The sequence below is a fragment of the Aphelocoma coerulescens genome, chromosome 2 (genome assembly GCF_041296385.1).
Source record: "Aphelocoma coerulescens isolate FSJ_1873_10779 chromosome 2, UR_Acoe_1.0, whole genome shotgun sequence".
NCBI classification, from domain to species: domain Eukaryota; kingdom Metazoa; phylum Chordata; class Aves; order Passeriformes; family Corvidae; genus Aphelocoma; species Aphelocoma coerulescens.
Genome location: NC_091015.1, coordinates 17,534,134 through 17,558,279, shown reverse-complemented (window position 1 = coordinate 17,558,279; position 24,146 = coordinate 17,534,134). Strand labels below are relative to the sequence as shown.

The 24,146-nt window shown below is 37.4% G+C and overlaps 1 protein-coding gene across 5 annotated transcripts in view; it reads right to left on the bottom strand.

The window, feature by feature from the left end:
• The window catches only part of ARHGAP21 (Rho GTPase activating protein 21), a 117,139-nt gene that overhangs the window by 49,583 nt on the left and 43,410 nt on the right, over positions 1-24,146 (bottom strand). For all 5 annotated transcript variants that reach the window (XM_069006626.1, XM_069006627.1, XM_069006628.1 and 2 more), the window contains exons 3-5: positions 19,725-19,907; positions 13,848-13,872; positions 2,691-2,783 (exon numbers count right to left, since the gene is read on the bottom strand). In XM_069006626.1, coding sequence (XP_068862727.1) covers positions 2,691-2,783; positions 13,848-13,872; positions 19,725-19,907 — 301 coding nt within the window. The remainder of the gene's footprint in view (positions 1-2,690; positions 2,784-13,847; positions 13,873-19,724; positions 19,908-24,146) is intronic.

Genomic DNA, 24,146 nt, shown 5'->3' with positions numbered 1-24,146 from the left:
AGCTGCTGGAGGAAGAAGAGCTGTAAGAAAGGACCTGTGCAAAGTGAGGCAAAGGGAATGGCTTTTTCAACACTGCTTTAGAAACTGAAAGCCCTTTCTGTGCTTCTGGCATGATCAAAACAAAGCAAGGAAAATGCTGTTCACTCTGAATGCTCAGCCTGACTTGGGGACAATAATGCTTTAAATGCTCATACTCTGTGGAGGTTCCCCATACAGACCCCAAGGATTAACAAACTACACAGATCTGACTTTTTAATTAGGTCTGCACACATAATGTAAACATCATGCAAACAAATTGGTGTGATGTTTTCAACTTTATAAAAGTATACCTATTCCCCTTCATCCACTGGTTACTGGTTACTTTTTTACTGCCTGAAAGAACTCTTCAAGTTTTGTCTAATGCTTCCTAAGCAATGAAAGAAAGCTTGATAGCAGCAAGCTCTGAACCTGGTCCTGGCTCGGTCATATTGCAAAACTTCCGCAGAACACACCAGATCTTTCTCTGGGACTTTAGCTGGCTCTTTTCCAGGCTGTTTAAGAACAGCCTGTAATGTGGGCTACATTACCACAGATGTAGATCTTTACTCAGTATTCCCACTAAAAACTATAATTAGGAGTATCTTTAGGTCATAAAATTTTATCTATACTTGTGCAGCTTTTATTTTTCACAGAAGCAGACTAGATTACACACAACAGTGACACAAGTCTACTTGAAATATGCATCCAATGGATCTGCTAAAAGATCTGATGGGGACACACTGCAGAACTGGTTACATAAATGACATGAGCACAGACAACTCTGCAAGTAAAACTTTGTTCTATTTCAGGCACATAGAAAGGGGAAGTCAGTGCCTGTAGTGCAAAAAAGGATACAGACACATGAAGGCTTCTTCTAACAGCTCTCCATCAGTCTGGTGGCCTGCTACATATTTCGATCACAGTAGAAATTAATCAGAATGCCCTTTCCACACACATTTTAATTCTTTATATTCTTGCATACAGGTAAATGACAGCACAAAGATCAAGACACAGGAAATGTAGATCTGTTTTGGCTGTTTGTATTTCAATATTTCTAATATTTATGAACTCCCAGATATGTTATTTTTAATGAAATGCCTCAGAGGTTAAATATGGGCGAAGTATTACCTTTCTAACTCTAACAAAAATGATTTTACAGGAGTATCCAAGAATTCTTCAGAATGGACTGTCTTATATTTAAGATATTTTCCCTTATTGCTCAGATTTGCAAGAATATTTCAAGCTTTCTGGTGAGTAGCAGTCAAGTAAGCTCCTGAAATGGAGCTCATTTATCACGGCTGATGAAACTTACGTTAAGACTTTCAGTATTACAAAGGACAAACATAACTTCCTAAACTCAAACTCAATCTTCAAGTATTTTCATTTGTGTAACCATGAAACAGAGTGAAGTTACATTAGGAAAAAAAAAAATACAGTTGATTCTACAAAATAAGAAATGTATACAGTGTCCGTATCAGAGGTTAAGCAATCTACCTGACTGATTGTTCCCTGAGTGTTTTATATTACTGTATTTCTGTCTTGATATTATATTTCAACCTAAAACTCATAAACAAGAAATACTGGCATGACCTAATTAGATACAACAGCTATAAGCAGTGTGTTTAAGAAGAATATTCTAGTTATTAAAAATGTCTTCTCTCATTTGTTTTCTGCTCTTTATTCTGGGCTCCTAAAAATCTCTTCTGTAACTAAAAATAAAATATTGTCTACAGATTTCATCTCTCTCAATTTGGCAGACACTGAACAGAGTAGAAATTAACATGGTTCCTCTGTACAAGTTCAACATATGCTGTGTTTTATCAAGCCAAAACATTTCTTTATATAATAGCAATCAAATTTTGCCAAAGTAGCCCTTCTCTAAATAACTATTTAAGGAGGAGTTAAAAAAAAAACCCAAAACCCTTCTGGTGTACAAGTAGGATCTAGAACTGTTTTTAAACTGATCAACCTAGAAACTTTGTCTTTCTTTAGGAAGAACATATAAAACTTACTCTATTCCAGTCAAATGGATGTAAAGAGCTCTTGAAAAAAATATATCGACATCCTGTAAAGGCACAAGCCTTTTATAGAATACAAGTTCTGCCATATTTTTAAGAAACATGTGTTCACAGTGGTATCCATCTATGTATGTAATTTTATCACCTGTAACATTTTCTATTACAGCTTTTTCCTTCCTTCAGCACCTAAGTAAAGATATGACACAGTTCAGAAAAAATCCCACATTTTCTGCTCTCCAGTTTGATTAAATGAACAACTGAACAGAATTTTGTAAGAATAGAGAGACTTGGACTGTTCCTATTTGATTTAAAGGACACAGAGTCGAAAACTTTTATTTAATGTACAAAGACCTGAATGTTTTCAGGTTATCAATTTGCCCCAAACCAAAAGAAATGGGAGCTTACAGACATAATTTTCCTTTTTTTGCCTCTTCTTCATGTATTTTATTACTCTTCTCAGATAGTAAATCAAAAATACTAAGACTTTAATGCCTTAATAAGCAAAACAGTGTTTCCAAGGTGAAAAATACCGCAGGACAACTTAAAAGTTTTTAAAGGAAAGAACAAGGCTTAAATGGAAGATAGAACTATATAATAGCAACTTAAACCGTAAGTATTTTATATCATGTAAATAAATATGCTATTGAACAGTACCTGTGCACAGCCCAGCTTCAAAAGCAGGTCCACCCTCTTTAACTTGTTTAACGAATATGGTATCCATTGGCTCCAGTCTGTTTCTTTGTTTTCCTGAGAAAGAAAGAATATCTCTTAACAGCATTTCATTATACTGCATTACAATGTTTTTACTTTAAAAATATTTTGTGATGTAATCCTGCTGCATTCACAGAGACATACAGAGAAAGAAATAGTAATGTAATGGAAACTGAAAAATAAAATCTTTTAGTCTTCCCTTAGAATGAAAAAACATAACATTGATTTGCAGTTCTCATGGACCACAAAACTCATTTTTCAAGTGTTTTTCAGAAACTCCAAGATGAGGTCTAAAGTTTTCCTGAAGATTTACCAAGGTTCAAAACGAAATTTATAATTCAAATTATATGCACATCATATGTCTGCACATGCTGTACATATCTGTACATACACAACTTCAAGTTAATCTACAGTAGTTAGAAACCATGTACAGCTGTATTTTCTTGCTTTCTCAATACACTCTTAATTTCTATACTTCCAGAAACACAGGTACTTTTTGCTTTTACATGCTTGTCACCAAAGTTAAGTAATTCTTTGTTAAGTAGCCACAGCTTCTGAAAATCAAGATAGGAGGGTGGGTGTGTGTACAGTAAAACAAACAAAAACACCAGCAAAAAACTCCACAGTTATACTGCAGGTTAAAATACAGTGTTGCTGTCCTATGTTTGCACACAGATGGAGTAAGCCATTTTACAGCATCTACACAGCTTCACTCATGCAATCATTATGCCAGCGAAGGTAAAAAAACAGAACCAAACCAAACCCCCCCAAAAACCCAAACATTCAACACCCCCCAAAGAAAACCACCCAGGAATAATGAAAAATAAATAAATAAAAGAGTAATAGCCCTACATGGTTCAGTGCTGACAGAACCAGTGGCAGAACCTGAAAGGCTACAGCCAGATACACACAGTCTTACAGTGCCAGCGCTGGCTTTGATAGCCTTGGTCCCTCCAAACTCCGGGCTCCAGTTAGTATTCCGGGTGCACACTCTCAGCTAGGGAAATTCCACCTTTGGAAGCTACATGATAAGCCAGCCCAGGGAACTGACACAGCACGAAAATAAGCTGAGTCTGTTCCAGTTTAGCAGGAAACCCTGCCATAGTGGAGAGAGAGAGGTTTAAACTGCAGGAAAAGAAGGCACAGGAGGAGAGAATAAAGGAATTGCTTTAAACTGGCATTGCTGATAAAGAAACAACTCTTTAAAACTGGAGCTACTAGGTTCTAACCATTTCTGAAATGACTTTGACTTAGGCACAAATGGCCCTGCTTTTGGAAGTACTTTCCCTATAGCTTTAAATGTCCCACCTAAAGTGTTTAATAATCCACAGTAGTATTTATTGACTATAAGGTCCCCCCTTTACCTCTTTTTTAAGTTCAGTTTCCATGTGGGCAACGTTCATTTGAAAAACTTTAATAAACTGCAAAAAACCAGCTCACCCCCAGATTCACATTTTTCAGATGCTAGTTTTAGCCTAATGCCTTTATTGCACATATCCCCAGTGTCCTGCCATTTCACCACAAAACAGTTCAACAAAATGGCTTACTCATATGGCTCCACATGGCCTTCTCAAAATAGTTCGAGATTGGGAGCAAATAATCAAAAGGTTTATTTGATAGAATCAGAAAAATTCTATATATAAAGCAACTGAATTACAAATCAAGAAACTCCAGCTGGCAGCTCAGCCCCAAATACTTAAAATTTGATTAGCAGGATACAGCTACAAGACATACAAAATGCTCTTTGTGAGCCAAAGTTAATATCTGTCATTTTTAATCTGCAGATTTAAATAGACACTGAACATATGATGGGTCTTGTCTTTTAAAAAGCCAGCAACATTTCAGCAACTTTAGAGAAGCTCCAAGATTAATCTACCCAGATGCCATGAAAAAAGGTTGTTTCAAACACTTACAAGAATGAAGTTAAAATATGGCCTTTTATAGGACCACCAAACACCCTTCCCAGTGCTACCATTTATCTTTTACTGAAGACACATGCATTTCCAAAAGCGGCAAGTAAAATAAAAATAATACAGCTCCCATGGCACATTTAATTTATCACATTTCAGCTTCCTTTATAAAATACTCTTCAAAAAAATGTTACTGCTGGTTTGCTTAATACTCAAGTGCTGCTTTATGCCTTGTCCACACCTGAACATGCAAACCAAGAGGTCAGGCAGATAAGGTTACTCCCATTCAGCATGCAAGACAGAACTCCTTTAGTACACTTCCCACTTCTGAGTAAGAGGGGAAACTTGCAATGATTTATGGAGACCAGAGACTGCATGCTTCCCTGACATATGACCTGCCTGTCAGCTACACCCAGACATTATGGGCACTCACTTCACATTTCCACAGCTATTTTATGAATCAATTCCGAAAGCTAATTGCACATTAAACTTGGTTCTTTGACCTACTTGCAGAAGGAGGCTACATTACACAGTCATTCTTACTTCCTAAAAAAAGTCAGCCACCACACTAAAAAAATCAATTTAGGGGCAAAAAAAACAGAATAAAAAGTTAAAAATATTGACTACATTTGCAGGTTCATAATATTAGTAATATCAGTAATATCCATATACAAGTAGAAACGAGAAGGAATCTTAGAACTCTCAAGCTCTGGTAGATGAATATATGTTCTTCATTTCTCCTTGATCTTTTACATACTTGGATACAAACCAAATCTTTTTTCAATCAGTAACATATAAATGAACTTCCTTGAATACATAACCTCAAAATGTACATTTATACTTTGAGTTTGAAACTCAAGCAAAGCTAAGCAGTATTTTTTGACAGTAGAAGCTAACAGTACTTTCTTCAGATCAGCTGAGAGGGAATAATCTTGTAGATGTGCACTCAATCATCAGAGAAATAAACCTCAAGTAAAATGGATTACCTAATAACTTACCTCGTGTCTCAAAATTTAACGTTCACTACACTCCAATTTAATTGTGCCTAAATCTCCATGTGGTCCTGTCTGTACCCACTCATAAGGCAAAAGCAAGATGCTGTCTAGAAATGAGAGCTTAAACTTCCCTTGTAAATCTAGAAGAGACTATAACAGCCCAAGTTTTACACAAAGTTCTCTAGCTCTGCACTACATACTGTCAGGATTCATGATTTTTGTTTCTAACATTGAAAAGACCAATGTTTTGGAGCATGCCAGAAATTTCTGACAAGGTGATACAACTAAGAACAGTAAAAGCACCTCAGACCTCTCATTTGTAAGGCACATAGCCTTATTTGTGCTTTTTCAGTGCTCATTACTGCATATGATTTTGCCTCCTTCCCCCTTCTCCATACTTTTGAAAACAACTTTGTAATTGAGCATTACATTGCAGGCTACCAGCAAATACAACAATTTTTCTCCCAAATCTTCAACTGCAAGTGAAAAGTAAGACATCATGCACACACAAAGAATAGACAAAGTGTGAGTTGCCAGTAACACATTCACATGTGCAAGGAAACAGCACAGATGAAAAGCACAACTTCTGTAAAAATAACTTCATTTGTACTTTATTCCCCCATAAATGTAGCTATAAAGAGATGTAGTCTTACGTAAGGGCAATAAAAAGAATAAAGCAAAGTTGATAAGTACACAACTCAGCTGGTCAGAAACTGTAAAGTCCATCAAGTTGTTCTTTCCTGTATCAGTTTTGTAAGCACACAAAAATTTCCAGCATGAGTAAATGGTCACCAGTCAGGATAAACAGAAAGGCAAGTTTTCATCCAGGCACCAGTGTAGTTTTGCTAACAGAACAACTAAAATACTCCTTGCAGTGCAATAACTCCCTTCAATGATGTTATCCAAATGAAAACAGAACTTCCGAGTAAGCAAATGGGTGTCTGAACTTTTAATTCGGAGATTCAGCATCATTAGAAATAAGGAAATAAAAATAAATCCCTGTATATAGAAGGCTCAAGGCAAAAATTAATTGGCTTAAACAAAGATAGTACAGAATCAGGAGAGTCTTAATAATAAAGTCCTTAGTCTAGATAACCAACGTTAAGAAAAAGTAGTCTGAAGAAGCACAAACACCTGAAAATCAAATGTAAGACAAGTATCAGTTTATTGCAACATTCTTCCAAGCCAATATGGTTTTCATAATTCTACGCAAATCTTCTAATTAATCATAAACTACATGCCACCTTCAATAACCAGTGAGATCACAGTGAAATCTACAAATTACAATTAGTGTCTTGTTTTAACTTTTGTTCAAATTATTGCAAAATAAAGATTTTATTTATAACACATATCATTAAATCATTTAAAATCTAACCTTTATACTACCTGGATCTACAAGGTGAGACTTCAAGTCAATAATGCCTTCACAGTCTGACAGGAGAAAGCAAGTCTCCCACTGCTAGTTACAAGGAAGCTTTCCTGACAAATGTTTAAGAGGCCAGAAGTGGGTGGCAGAGGGGCGTAAGTTGCACTAGCAACCCTCACATTTACAAAACAATAGAATTCAAACATGCTCTCCCTAATAAAAGGGCAAAAAAAATACTACTGCTTTTAAACAGAACAGTAAAATTAAGACTAGTCAATATTTAAAACTGACTTACATCTGGGGGGTGATATTCAGCAAAGCTTCTCCTGACTCCCCCAAACTTGACACAAATTAATTTTATCTAGGTGCCAATTCTATCTTAATCCCCTAAAAACATAGTTTGAAATACAACTGTTACAAGGAACATAACTAGTATTATATCAAATGCAGTAACCATGACTCAGTTTTTTACACTACTCCTTACAGACCAGACAGTATTACTGTACTGCTTTATGATTCACCTGGAAAACAAAATGTCATGGCAGAAGTTATGCTATCAAATCTACCAACACATTACAACCTAGCAACAAGCACTTCACTTCTCTGAAGTCATTAACCTTTTGATATAAAACACAGACTAAAACATCTGAGTCATGAAGACTACAAAAAGGACAACCTTTACATTTGGAATAGGAAAGGAAAAAAGGAAAAAAAAAAACCTCATGCTAAAGTGCTACTGCTAACAGAGCTCTTCTTTTCTTTTTGACCAGCACAGCACAAAGCAGCAAGTGTTGGGACACAGTATAAGATGCACTTTCTTACAAAGTCTCTCCAAACTAGCCACTGCTTAAAAATATGTCATTTATCCTCTTCCTCAAGGGGGGAAAAAAATCTTCTGCTCAGGACAGCTGAACTGTGCTTAGAAGTCCTCGTAACACAGGGATTCAATAAAGTCTACTAAGGTTTGTAAAATAACCTTTTGTAGAACATTTTTGCTCCCAACCCTATGCTCAGCAGACAGCAAAAGGATGACTTTCACTTTTCCATTTAAGAAACCAGCCCCATGAAACACCTCAAATTAGTCAATTAAGACAGGCTCTTATGTACATCTTTCTCTGACTCAAGGAAGAGGAACATTCCCCTTGAGCATGAAGATCTGCAAGTATGCTTTTGGGTATCCAAAGCATTTGATCTCCATTGCTTCAACAATGCTGAGTGGCACTGATTCTCAGTATGTCTTTCAGGCAAAGGGAGGGGAACAGATACAGCAGGGCAAATGCTTCAAATCGATCACTCAGTCAAAAACCTATTAAACATTTCCCAAACTACTCAAAAAGAGAGTGCTGAAAGTACAGCAAAACTTGCATTTATTAACTGAGATTTCATATAATTAAATATAAATCACAAACCTGTCAGGATTAGATCTGACTGAGGGAGTCCAACTAAAGATAATTCTGCATATTATAATCTGCAAACTGAATTTCATACATAGTAAGCATTTCTCCACTAGCAATTCACTGTGGAAAAGGAGCCCAAAGGTCCCGGCCCAGCCCAAACAGAGCTTATTTCACCTACTGTCAAGCACAAAGCAACTCAACTGAAAAACACTAGCTGAAATACAGTGCCAGGGATGAGCCTCTGAAAGAGGATGAGAAGTAAATTAGTGCTCTTGAGTCATTTAGCAGAGAAACACCTGGCATTCAACTCTCTAACACAGGAAAAACACACTCTTATTTCTCAAAGCACCTCTGGCATTTTAATTAGGCAACTCCAAGATGGTATTTCTTATTTTGCTTACTTTTCTGTTAAACCACTTGACTCAACCCGATCTTCATGCCAAGGTAGGGGAGAAGAAGGGAAAATAATCTGGCAATATTATAATTTGGAAAATTATAACACAGTTTCAACTTAGTTACAAACTCTCCAAAACTGTGTTTTCTCATTGCATAATTTGCCATTACTATGACTTTATTCAATTCTCTCAAATAAAACCTTTTCAAGTTTAAAATTTAATCTATGATTAGTCTAGAGGATTTACTATAGTCCTTAGATAAGCATAGAGCAATACAACTTTTATCTGTTGTAATGAACCTATGGACTCTCCCTGAAATCCTTTGCAATCACACTTCATGTTTTTATTAGAAGTTAAAGATGATTTGAACTCAATAGAAATCAGTGAAAAAACACACACATGACAAGCTGGAAGACTAATCCAGTAGACATTCCAGATGTACTATAAGAGAACAAGGAATGAACAGGCTCTGGTCTCAGTAGAAAACTAAGTGAGCCCTCTTTTAGCATTCCCAACATTTAGGTGTTAAAAAATTAACTTGGATCAAAAATCCACAGAAGAGGGCAATTTACTGTCCCACTATCCTGAAGTATTACTGTTACATACCTCTTGCCTCTTACTCCTAATTCTACCTTGGACTGTATCATCCCAGTCATCTATGACCTTTCCAAATGCTTGCTTTCACATTCATTCTCTTGTTCCTTACCTACCTTGTTCCCATCATCACAGGCACAATATGTTTATTTCATAACAGACTGAGCTGATAGACCATGATGTTAAAAAACATGGGATTAAATTAAATCCCGGGAGAACACAAACTACATTACAGAAACCAACAGTCTGTTAAAATAAATGAAACATTAAAAACTCCAGACTTATGTAAGCAGCAGTAAGGAAAAAGAAACTTTTCCTGCATTTATTCCACCCTTCCCTCAAAGGCTCTACCCTGTCACAGCAGACTTGCACAGAGCTGAAGAAAGCCAAGTAATAAATTGCAACTATTTAGTGTAGACAATTGAAGGGTAGAAACTTCAGTACCTACTTAGGCACATTAAAAAATAATAAGCCTGGTGATCAAATTTTAATGTTCTAGAAATCCCAATGAAATGTCTGAAGTCTCATTAACAAATGCACACTGGGTCTCTACAGAAAAGGACACTGAGTAATATACTTAAGTTGCCTTTCATTTTTATGGAAAAAGGAGCTCCTAGTTGCCATAGCTACTTCTACACAGAAATAGAGACAAAAGTACAAAAAGCAAGAACATCATACTAAAAAACAAAAGACACTGGATTATAATGATACAAGATTCCCAGGTACTGTGTTAGACAAAAAATATCTTAGTTCTGTTGAAAGATAAAATTTCTTTCAGTCTGTTTCTTTATGCTGTTTCTTTATCACTGTTCACTTTAATCATGATCACCAAGCCAGAAGACTTCCTTTTTAAAAGAAAACATGTTTTAGGACAATACACAAGGAACTACCTTCATATGTACAAAACTTGTATTTTGGCATCCACAGTTTTAAGTAACGTTTGAAGGACAAGAAGATACAGAATCATACTAAGTGCATAATCAAATGGCATGAAGTTCTTCTCCAGCACACTCATCACATGTTGACAGTGCAAGTTTCTAATAAGAATGCTCCAGTTTTTAATAGGTATGGGTATTTTTCACTTTGGCTCCAAATATTCCTAATATGCTCTCCTGGAAGACTTCTACCTGTGAGATTCCACTTAAATAAATGAGTATTGAAATAGGGCAACTCGAAATAATAGGAAGAATGCCAAACTCATGGCAAGCTGTCCTCAAAACACACAAAACAAATACTCCAAGTTATTTACTGGAATAATAACTCCAAGAAATACATAATACAGACTGGTCACTGTAACAGAGACTCTCTGGAAAGCAGTAGAAGCTGATAAAAGTTTCCAACCAGTGACCAAAGAATCCACTGCAGAAAATCTGTATCTTCTGATAAAACGCACCTGCCAGAGAAGCATTTCAATGACTTGGCTTAAGATCAACAAACTGGAGCAGTGAAAGTATGAAAAGAACTGAAAAATTTAAAATAATCACTACAAAATATTTGGGGTAAATCTGTTGAGTTGCCCTTCCACCACATAAGGGGGTGCTAAAGTCTCCCACAAGGAGCATTACATGCATATGTGAAGCCTACACCGCTTGTCTGAAGAAAGCCTTGGTTGCTTCTTCCATCAGAGGGCAGCAGCAGACACCCACCAAAACACTGCCCACAAATCCTGACCACAGGCTCTAAGCCAGCTCCCCATCCATCCCAAGCCAGAGCTCCTTCCATCCCTGCTGTTGTCTCACAACTGGGCCACAGAGGCAACTTGACCTCCATGGTCTCAAAGCCTGTTCTTCCCAAAGTACCTCTGCTTATCCACTGCAGCATCCTGGTCCTCTCCTGTGAGATATCCCACCAACCCTCTGTGATGTGTGAGTGTGCAGGGGCTTCAGAGAGCTCCTGAAAAAGGCACGAGAGCTCCATGATGTTGTTCTGTAGGCTCTCTCTTCTTCATGTGCATACAGTTAAGGACGACCCCTTCTGTCCCAGCTGTTGACCATAGGATGTCTCCTCTTCACAGCATCCTATCTCTTTTGCCTGACAACCCAATCTTGCTTTTGGGCCATCATCTTCCTCCTGGGTCATTCCCAGTTTAGAGCTCGCCTGGACAAATTTGCATTACCTTTCACTATAAATGCTTTGAAACTTTACTGCTTACCAAAACAAAGGTTAATGCAAGCCAGGAGCTTGATCTAACTATATACTAAAATTCTATACCAGAACGTAAAATCATACAAATATATTGCTTTCACTATTTGAACACATCAAACAGGGTACCTGCTTTTATCTTCTGCCCTCTAGACTTAATTAGGTGTTTTGATCCTTTGGAAAAATATTCAAGTGCTCTCAATGAAAGGTAATAGCAACAAAGATGCTTTTTTCCACACTCGCCTAGTCAAATATATAAATGCTGAATTTGATAAAACCCCTCATCTTTAACAGGTAAGCTCAACCTATGACAAGAGCAAAGCATAAAGGGCAGGTAACTATAAATTTTCACTGAAAACTGATACAAAAAAAGACACTTCTGCACTGGCACACACTGCTTCACAAAAACGAAATGCTTGGATCCCCTTAGCTTAGTCTTTCAGAGAGGAAAGCTCAAGCGAATTAAGTGAATTTTCATGTACAAACTTCAAAGAAAAGTGTTTTTCAATAGGGTGTTTTCAGTTAATTACGGCAGGGCTCCGCAGAGGCCGGTTTTCCCAATTTCGCTGCAATGCAGGAACCCGCCACCAGGTGGCTCCGGCGCCCGGCCCCGAAGGCGCAGTTCCCGCCGGAGCGGCTCCATCCCGCGCTCCGGTGCGAGGCGCTCCAAGAATCCCTGAGATAATCCGGCACAGAACTTCTGGCCTACCTGCTGCTGCTGAATAAACACCACTTTTGCGAACATGCAAAATGAGATGTGCGCTTTTCATGATTTTCTCCTCACAAGCTGCCTACTGCCCTTATTTGGGAACAGGAACAACCTGTAGCAATGTAAATAAAAACAGTTTCATCCCCTGTATGCCCCCAAGATCATGTCAAATGCTAGAGAAAAGTATCTAACAGACTTTGTCCCATTTTGCTATTTTTAAGGGTTTAATACACAAAAATGGCGGGTTAAATTCTACTGACATCTCACAGCCATTCCTCCTCTTTTCAGGGGGACAAGTCCAACCTCCTCTCCTTCATGAGAATGCTGTTAACTTCCAGAGAATTTGTGCACTCTGATCTGCATTTCAATGTATACAACATATCACGGTACTATAAATAAGCAATAGTTGATCTGTGATTCATAGGTTTAGAAGCTAGACAAAAAATTTTCACGAAGTAACCTTGTTTCCACCTTCACAGGTCTCATAGCGAACCAAATAAATATTTCTTCACTGCTGTTCCTCTACTGAAAAATAGCTTTCAGATAACATTTTAGATAAACTGACCCACATTACATCTTTAGCTGCCTGAGTTCTCCCTGTGAGAACGAGAATACCACAGAACTTCTCTAGATCACAAGTGGTGTCTTCCATACTGGTGTGGCACAGAAGATCAACTCCCTTCCCTTCCTGAAAGAATCTGCCTTTTCCTTTTGTATGTCAAAACAGATAAAGGATGTTTCATGTTTGGGGAGCGATAAGAAGTAGGAAGAAATTAACTTCTCACTGTTTAACATGCAGGTGATGACAGCTGAGTAAAACTAGGAGGATGAAATGGATGAATCCATCTGGTTCCAAAAGAAAAAAGTAAGAAAGTTCAAATATTCATGTTTCCCAGAATGCTTCTAATACATCACAGCTACACAAAGAAAATGGAAACAGGAGTTCAGACATACCTTCGTCTTCCAACTAAAGGAGGTATTTAAGGTACACAGGTACCATGCTTTGCTGCAATCAGAACCCGCCAGCAGAAGCAGCACTCAGGCCACGCTGTCCCCCGGCTCTGGGCAGCCCCATCCGCAGTGAGCTGCACTGCCCCTGTCAGGCAGAGCACCAGGGGAACCCCACACAATGCAGATAATCCCACCGCCCCTGTACCTCTCCATCATGACACACTGGGAAAACAAAGTGGGACTGGGTTCTCAGTCTGAAAACCCAACTTCTTGAATCAACATGTTTTTCACCCTTTTAAGGAAACAGTAAGATATCAGCAAAATAGAAGCATGGATGAGAAAACAGCTAAATACCAAAGAAATTTAAATTAACTGGGATGGAGATATAGCATAAATTTATAAAAAATAAGTTCATGTGTGAATAAAGAAAGAAAGCAGACATAGGCAATGTGAGAGGGAGAAAGCTATGAAAATGGAGGGGAACTGACTGGCATAATCTAGAATTAAGTGACTAGTCAATGAGCTTGATGCTCACACTGAAGTGATTTTAAATTTCAAGCTCTTAGGTAGCAATTCAAGTCTATTACACAGCTGAAGCATTCAATATATTGGATCTGTAAGAGAGTAAAAACAAGACATACCTTGTCTATTCCCATTCTCTTCATCCTAAAGAGGAAGAAAGAGTGCATATTAAAAATTCAATAAATGGAAAAAAATGCATAGGCATCTCTTAAGATACAAAGACTTGAAGTGAACTGGTAAGGTTAAAATTGTATTTTGGTACCTCCTACTTTCTCCACAACTGTTCAACTTAAAGAATTAAAGCTTTTGTTCTGAGAATGTAAAATAATAGCTATTTTAAAAACAACAACTAAGCACAATCCTATGAAACCTCCCCACAGAAACAACATGAACATCATTATGTGGAAACAAATGTACCAAACCCCATGAAACACTGCCACGAAGACTTATACTGCACTGAATGTTGTTGCAAGCATGTTTCACCCGAAAGCCAGGCAGGAAAGGTTACACTAAAATCATCAGGATACAAAGCTACATATGCAAGAGATACAAAATATTTTGTAACAATATCTGAAGATGCTTCCTGAAATTTGAAATACCAAGTTTGTTTTACCTTCAGTACCACTAAGGAAAAATATGTACCCCAAACACTATTTAGCGACAATCTTAAGAGTCTCCTTCTGCTCACTGATCCCAAAAATCACACAACTGGAAAGTACTGGGGGGAAATGGCATGCTTAAACTAAAAAAAAAAATATTACCTAAGTTACATTCTTGTCAATATTTTGGTATGAAGAGCATGGTTAACCTTCTCTACAAAAATTCTACCCTTTAAGAAGCAAAATCACCTAATTAGGAAAATACCTGCTTCCTTTCTAAACTGTAGCCTTCATAGAGTAATAAATATTCAATCAAATACTACCTATTAGTCTCAGAAATTGCATTTGAAAAATATTTCTAACTATTCACCTCAGCTAATTAGAACAGCTTTGTCCTGAAGGAAAGAAGGAGCAAGGAAATGACCATGGAAATAATTGTCACCTGGATATTTCCTCCTACTTTTACATGGACTAATTCCAAATTTCTAGGTATTTTGCCTTTAAAGAAAAATCACTATGTTTTTCAAATTAAATAAGCTCAAAGCAACTACAAACTGCCCTGAGCAATCCATTCAAGAGAGAAAGACTTGAAGAAAGAGAGGAAGTAAGATCCAGATAAGATCATTATATAATGATGAGGAAGAGGCAAGTCTGTCCAAGGTGCAATAAATTTCTTACAAGACATACAAAAGTTCTGCTGGAACTTTGTAAGACATTAGAGAAAGATAACTTTAAGGAACAAAGAAATAAAGAATAAAAGGACTCCCTCAAACCTGAAACACTAAGTTATAAAAATCTAGCACATATTCTACTTTTAAAAAGACATGATACATCATTCCCACCCAAACAGTGTATCTCTAAGTTGTACAGTCCTGCTCTACACTGTGGTAAAAATGGCACACTAGAAGGCAAGTACCATTGACTGCTTACTCCTGAAGCCCTGTAACAGTCAGTTGGTTCTGAACTACAATCAGCAGCCAAGAATTAGACATGGAACTTCTGCATGTTTTGAGTTGCGGCTCAATCTGTCAAGTGAAAAAACATCTTTAGGACTTTAAGTATTAGAACTCATAGTCTGAAAAATCTGGGTTACATGTATGGGAGGCTACTTGGTTTGATGCTATATAACAAACAATTTTGAAGAGAAGACTTAGCCAAAGTAGAAATGCCATAATTTATGAAACACTGCAGTGGTTTGTCAGTTTGTCACTGGCCATGCAAAGTTCTGTTATCAAAGACAGCTGCAAAACATTCGTTTTTCATGGTATCAAGCCAATGAGATCAGGCCTTGAAAAATGGAATGAATGCTTTATAACACAAGTGTTTTGAAACCAGCTTTCCCTCCTACATTGACCCGTTACACATGGCAAGATGTCAGCATATGCTGCATCCAAACCCATAGAAAAGGTTTTCTTTTACCACTTACTTGCTTCTCAGACAAATAAACTTGGGAGAACAAACTTCACATGCAAAAACAACGTGTTTCTAACAAATTCCAATAAACACCTCTTAAAGGCATTATGTAACACTTGCTTTTTGCAATGCTAGCTTAAGAAATCTTCCACACACTCCAAATTCACTTTCTTAGGGGAAAGGAGGCATGGGAAGAAAGGACGATATATAAATGGGTTATTCCTGAATGTGCAGCTATTCCCAGTTTGGTCTGTGTTCCCACAGAAGCACAGTCAAGTACTTTTGCCAAAACGAAATGTGTTAAACCACAGCCTCCATTTCCAAGGTCATCTTTCACACTGTCCTTCACACAGGGCTGTCCCTCCCAAGAGACCTACCAGACAACAGTTTTTTCCATAACCTATCACAGTGTTTATAAGTTAGTTAATTAAGGCCAATTACAATGAGAAAGAGACCCTTGATTTGTACTTAAATAGCTGTTTTATGCAGGAACCATGAAAAGATAGCAGAACTTAGCAAAATATACTGAATTTGACCTAGACTGAAGTACTACATACATAAGGAATGCTAAAAGAATTAGATATATTTTTATTATACATATATATAATAAAAATATAAATAATTTAAATACAACATACTAGCACTCCATTTTAAAATATGCAGAGACACTTCCCTGAATTGATCATAACCAATCATTTTCACATGGGGAAAGGGTATCACAAAAAAAAAAAGAAAAAAATATCACCTGAAGTACTATTAGGTGTTGATGTATCAAGATAAGTGTGTTTTGGGGCTCAGAGCAGTCACCCAGGTCTTGGAGGCAGATCTGCCTAGATCTCCTTCCTTGCAGCAAGCTCTTTGGGACAATAAATGAAGAGGCTTTCCAACTGAACAGAAGTTTTATTAGACTAACAACTAGAACACTGAACTTCTCAAAATTTAACAGCTCAACACCGCCAACACACCTAGACAGAAAACAGATTACACATTTTATGAAGTAATGCCCATTCTCCTCCACTCAATACATCCTCTGGTGTGCAGTTCTTTGCTTCCAAGAAAGTTCACCTCAGTGGCTTTCCAAGCAGCAGCATCCTCCAGCATGTAAAAAGCTTATCTTTCAATTCCCATGGAATATGCAGCTGTGGTGTGATCTTTACCAGACCCTGCAGGCTAAGAACATTATGCTCTATGTCCTAGAGATGCCACTGTTCTCCCCTTGTGAAGAGTCTTGTCCTCCTCTTCCCAGAGGATTCCACCTGACTCATTAATAGCTTTTTCAAACACAGAAACCACAAGCAACAGGAACAGAACTTTGAATGGAAGTATTTTCACTAGTATTTCTGAATTGGAACCTACAGTAGGTGTTAAAAAAATCAAAAACATATACATCCACAAAGAATGTGGAAAGATTGTTTGAAGGAAAGTACTTTTAGACACTTTTCTTTCTCTTCACTACCTCTACTAGTTTATGTTGATTTGTAAAATTTAAAGAGATCATAGGGCAGGCTTACCTTGGGGGAGGGGAGGAATTAAATCCAACAAAATTAAAGGAGCTAGAAATGCTTTACACCCTGGGGTAAACAGTAGAGACTTCTGCATTGACCTAGAGGGACAGCACCAGCATCACACTGACACTTGTGATAACAAAAGGGCTGTGGCTCTGAGAAACAGGACAAGGATTGAGTGACTCCAGCTGTTATGTCAAGGGCATCTTCAACATTCAGTTGTAATCCGTGTCTTACATCAGCAGTGGCTGCATTCTCAAGTGTGAAGGAGGGACAAGGCTACTACAAGATTCAGAACAGTCAGAAAACCAAATCATATTCATCATTGTTATACTGTCTCTGAGGGGTGCAAAACGAAACATCTGTGACTTCTGAGGCACTTACAGTTTTGATCAATGAGGAAAGAGAGAGGAATGATACTTGAGCTTACAGTCGATGACAGAGACTGTAATTAGCTGGTAACCTTATCTGATCAAAGATCCTATTGAACAGCTGAGAAATCAGATTTCCTCATATTAGGATCAGTCTGACAATAGGTGAATTTCATTCTTTCGTACCGTAACTTAGGTACATAGATTTCCACAAAAGCCACATTATGAAGACTTTTAAGTAGTAATTTGGAAGATCTTTTTTTTGCTTCACCTCATGGACATTTAAAAGAAGAAAAGAGAATATAACTGTTCAGTTTGGTTTAGAGAAGTACAGACCAGGGCTTTGTCCAAATGAACCTTACCATCTTTACATGTAACTGAATCCACGAATAAAGGTGTTACATTATCCAATCATACAATGATTTCCTTTTCAAAATCAGACAGAAATAGGAATGAATTAACCAGATTCTAACATGTCCAAGAAGAAACAGAGAAAAAAATTAAGAAGGCATGAAGATCTCTCTTGCAGAAAAAGAGGGAGTTAGAGCTTCAAAAGAAGTCTCGAGATTTACAGGTGTTAGGCTCACTACGAACTGCTTGGGTCTCTCAGAAACCATCAGATATGAATGAGAGAGGAAGAGAGAAGAATTTCTTTTTTACAATGTCCTTCCCTTCTGCCTGTCTCCCTTCACATGTGAGAAACATACTGACTCCCTCAGAGACATCTAGTGATGGCTTTTTTCCAGAACATATCCAGTCACTTCTTAGTTAAGGAGGTTAACCTTGCTCATGGCTGTTTATTTTCACCCTCAGCACGAAGATCAGCTCTTGTTGAGAGATGCTAACAAGTGCATATAACTTGTTCTGCTCAAGGCTAAGGATTCCCCACCCTCCTTCCTCTGTTTCACACTGAATTCAACCAGAGACTGCTATTACCTCTGCTCAAGGACAGAAATGTTGGGATCACCTGATACTGCTAATACCTTCACTTCCATATAACTTCAGTCACTCCTGTCAAGGAAAAAATTTGGGCACTCAAGTGGAGGCTGAACAGCTGAAGTTAACTGGAAAATTGTGCCAACTTTCTTCTGCAAATCTTTTTCTACTTCAAAAGAAATCTTACAGCTACCAAGGACAGGCAAAGACAGACAACTTTATTGAAAGACACCTGCAGAGACACATGAGTCAATTAACTTCATGCTCCTTCCCAAAAGCTTCAATACCCATTCCCCAGCTTGGTAAGAATTTGTTCTTCTGCCTAACTGGAAAAACAAAAGCAAAACTGAGGGGTAGCAGGGCTCATGAATACCATTACAGTTGATGCATTTAAAATGAGCAAGTGTTATCTGAACTCTCTAGGAAACACCCTCTCTCGATTTTCAAATTCCTCTCATTATTAAATGGACTTTTTCTCAACACCACATACTACAGCAGCTTTCAAAAGCTTCAGACACATAAGAGAACATGTACACTCTTTGAGCAAGGAAGACCAGTTAGCTACTTAACATTTAGATCTTCTTGTTTTAAATAACAAAAATGTAAAATACTTTTAAGAAAGTTGTCTTTTAATGTAGGCCTGTATATAGCATGTATATATTCGTCTTTTGACTAATGGAGAACTGCTCTTTTCAGCAGAAAGAATGTAACATAGAAACATAATCTGACTTTCTAATGTACATTGATTTTAGGATACTCAGTTAGAAACTAAGGCAGACTAATTCTTCTTCATCTCTTAGTGTGATGGTGTGACAAACTTCAGTTTGGGGTGGAGGGGAACAACAACAACAAAGAAACCCAAACATCAAACCCTTGAAAATTAAATCTACACTTTAGAAGAGGTACAGACTAATTAATGACACTGGCTTTGGATAAAAGAAGAATCTGTAAAGAGAAATACTTTCCTATTCTGCAATGACCACTGGTCTTACCCATGATACAAACATTTTTAACTGACTGACATACTCAGTCAATTCCATTTTATTGGAACAGGTCAGCAAACAATGCCATGAGCCCACCCACCTTACAAGGGATCTTTCAAGTAAGCTGGATTTTTGACCCTAAAAGATACAAGGCTTTATAAAAAGTGCTTTATTATTAATTCCACTTACTTTAAAAGAAAACTGAACCGCAGACTCCGGAGGGTAAACTATGAAGTGTCTTAAGGTGAAGCCAAAACCCTGAGATGTCCTCCTTAGCACGACAGTTTTAGGACCAGGCCAAGAGAAAGTTTCTTCCTCCTCCGATGGTGATATAGCTTCACTCTGCTCTTTTCCATCTTTATTTTTTGATGTCTAAAATAGAAAAAGATATGCACAGAAGTTTTAATTTGGATCATTGAAAAATAAAAAGAAAACAAGAGTAAGAGTTCCTAAACATTCCTGTACACTTGAAAATAGAATTTCTCCCCCATAACCAAAATAACTTGATGATCACTAGTATTTCCAAATATGTACTCCAAAGCAGCACCCCTTACACCACTGCACCTCTGGTCATATTGCACACAAAATAACACTTAAATTTTAAATGAGGTTAGGTATTTTAAAAGTCAACATTCAACAATGAAAGACTTGAATGAACCACAAGAAATGCGTACAGCTTGCATGTTTTATTTGCCTTCTATTTACAGACTATTAGAGATGTGACTTCTGGGACCCCACTTCTGGCTGTGCTTATCTCACACACACATGTACAAAACAAACTTCTCCTTCCCTCACAATTCAGGCATGATTTTCTAATATCTCCTCACTTAATGTAAATAAAACAGGACACGCAATTGGTTTGGCTTCCTCAGCAAGACATTTTCCTCTAGTCATATCTATGACCTCACCTTTGCTTTTTCCACCCTTAGCTATTTTCTCTGAATATTTCACTATGCAAATTCTAAACACAAAAGTAAAAAAGTCTCCCTTCCTTTTACAGTCCTACTGCAATCCTTCCTCTCATGCAGACATAAGCAGTCTTGGGTGGGTTTTTTCTTATGGCTAATTTTATATACCTATGACTCAAGAAACATATTAAAATACTTATCTTCTCAGCCTTATATAAAATCTTCCATTTCAATTTTCAAAATGAGTGCCACACCAGCACTCAAAGGCAGGAGACACAGAGAAAGCATGCAAAATCCTATGACCCTCCTCTAAAAGATTCTAGTTCAGTGATGCGTGAAACAAATTTAGATACCAGAGCCTATAGCCTATTCAAAGGGTATTCAAACAGAAATAATAGTCTTCTTGTCCTCCAGTAGCTCTGCTGCTGTGGCTCAGCAACTGGCTGATGTGTGTCAGAATTTACTGCTTGGTTTTCTCCCTGTCCTACTCCAAAATAATCTCTTTTGCTTCAGTCTTAGAGCTGGAACCTCGAACTGCAGTGCTTGCTGGCAAGATGGGCTCAAACAACTCCAACCAAAACCTACAGAGAAGACAGAGCATGCCCACTCTAACCACAATGAGAGCAACACGTGTTACTACAAGAAAAATAGCGCAGCTCCTTGGTAAGAGCTAATCCACCAGAACAACATTTTGCTTTCGGGTATGTAAAACACAATGCATTTGTCCACACATGCTACAGTTTGCCCTCAGAAACCCCCATCTTGCTATGTCCAACAGGGAGAACCAGCAAATACTAGCCAGTGCTCCAAAGACCAGCCTCCCTACCTCCAAAAACCCTGTTTTCAGCAAGAAAAAAACATACAAATCGAGAAGGGTCTTAACACTACAGCCAAGCCACGAAATGGAGCTGCTTCAGAAACGAGAAAATATGGAGAATCCAGAGCAGCCTGACAGGATCCTGCTCTTCCAAACAACCTGAAGAATTAACAGCAGATTTTGGAAAGAACAGTTATAAATATCAAGGACTCAGTCTCAGCCTAGTCTGTCCTCATCTATCATCTTCATTCATGTTTTAAAGTGTTAATGTGAAACCGAGAAGACTATGCAATTAGATGACTAATGAACAAAAAATTAGTGAGCACTGCAGAACTGCCAAGAATGAGTGGCTTGAGTTTGAAGTTCAAACAATGAAAAGATTAGGGCAAAATTTACATAATCCTTTAGCCTAAGGATGGAGTTTGTTATTGAGGTGTTCCCAACCACTCTGTTCAGCTTCTGAACACAACAGCGTTTTATCAGTTCTGCACAAATAAGTGTCGCTTTTCAGGCTTTCAATCTAAGGACACAAGCAGAAACTGGAGCCAGCAAGAACATTTTGATCCTAGTAAACTGGCAAAAGAAATAGCTCCTAGTAAAAAAAAGTATCACTGGCCTCTAAAAAATGACAGTGATTTCCTCCATCAAGTGACTCACAGCAACCCATCTATTTAATATTCCCTTGCAATCTTTTGTTTCTCCTCTCAGGAGAACAGGCAATGCATGATGCAAAGTTTCAAATGATCCAACAACCACAGATACTGAAAAATGTCCATAAGCAAATACCCATAGTTAGAAATAGGTAAACAGCAAGCTTAAATGTAGCACTGAAAAATCCAAGTCTTCAATATACTTCCATCTTTTTTCTAACAAAAACCTCCTTAATTAGCCAAAAGGTAATTTTAGTATGTGTAACAACTGATCACTGTAAGTTACATATAGAAATACTGTAACCTCAGTTCAAAATAGAGCCATACAGAGAACTTCACTAGCTTTTAGAAACAGGAGTTGCAGCATTTCAGTGTAGCAAGGGAACCTCTAAAATTTCCTTGTAATTTCATGCAAACTTTTAGCATTCACAGAAGTTAATGAACTATAAGTTATTCATAAACCCAGAGCCAAATAATTATTTCTTGAAAGAGCACACCAAAAGGGAAAGGTGAACTTCATGCCGACCTTGGACCCCCCTGCAAGGTCTGACAACAGGGTAACAGAAAAAGCCAGTATCAGTAATAAATGTGAGATATGTTCAGTAATAGCAACTTTCAGCCACCACTACAAACAAGCAAGAATCTGATTTATAAAGAGAGTCAACATCTGTTGAGTAACCCTGTGACACTTCCAACCACAGAACACACACCAGAATATCCCTTGCCAGAAAAAGCTTTAAAAAGGAACAAGAAAAGTTCTCAAAAACATAAACAAAACAAGGATGCAAGACAGCAAGCAAGAAACAGATGATATTTAGCACAGGCAAGTACACACTACTGAAGGCAAAGTCCCTACACAGTTTTCCTTGCAAATCAAATACCAAGTTACAAACACATAAGTATCTCCTATCCTAAGGGAATCTGTATTTTGGGTAGAGTCATTTCCATTATGAGAGATGAAAAATGAATGCTTCATTTTCATATAAGATCTAACAAACCAAAGGTTATTGAGCCATATTCCTTACTGAAGATCTGTATGTTTATTTCTCTATAGACTCAGTCCTCAAAACTGAAGTCAGAATGCATACAATCGAGTTCAAGGACTGAAGAATCCCAGGCTACTAAAAATGATTCAAACATCATTTCCCTTGGGAATTTTTCATGCAAGGTTTCTGAACAAAGTATCTCAATGCATTATTTCCTGTTCTATGCAATTGCAAGGACATACAACAGATGCTTAAGTGCATTGTAAAATGCATACCTTGTTTTTAATATTGTATTTAACCCTTCTTTCTAAGCAATGAAAGCATCCATGAAAAATCAGCTAGCATCATAAAAAAACTACATGAATCACTGGCAGCTTAACATGCAGTTAACAGAATTATGTAAAATCGCTAAGTAGCATTAATGTTTGTAAGTATTATTTCCAATTAAAAATAAGTCTCAAAGCAATAGTTTCCCATTAGATCAGTCTGAAGTAACAACTAAAAAAGCTAACACACCCAACCTGCATGCTCTCTAAAGCCCCTCTAATTTCTAATCTTCTGATCAATTTACAGACCTGTACTGTACAAGCTAAAAACCCCTAAGTGACAGTCATAGGCAACTGCAATCAAAGCTATCAATAAAGAACAGTTGTCTTGACTACCTAAACAGACAAATAGGTATGGTCCAAGTTCCAAACACTGTCTTCATAGGTGAAAAATGGTGAACACTAGAAATAACTGATATATTCCACTATCTATTCTGGAAAAATCATTCAAGCCCTTTTAAAGTTGGTATGAGCAACCAATTTCTATCCTTATTTTGTGTTTGGTACCTAAACTCAAAATTATTTCTAAAGAAATGGGGCATGGGACTGACATCCAGATTTGCTCCCTTTTTACTGTTTTATGTGTTTTTTTACAATACAGAATGCTTCACAAATAAGTTATGTAAATTGTATCATTATGTAAATATGTATCATTGTGGATGTAAGGATTTCCCACACTGCATTTTTTTGAAGCCTAAATCTGTATTTAAAAAACAAACTAAAAACAAACAAAACAGAAAAAAAACCCAAAAAACAAAACAAAACAAAAAAAAACAACTCCCAAACCAACCAACCAACCTCCCCCACCAGACCACCCAGGGGACTTACCTATGAGTACCCCAGTAACAGCATGGAAACAGCCTGTGCTAAGCAGCACCTACTTCAGCTGCACTTAGCAAATGTTCAACTTTTAGCTAGTCTACC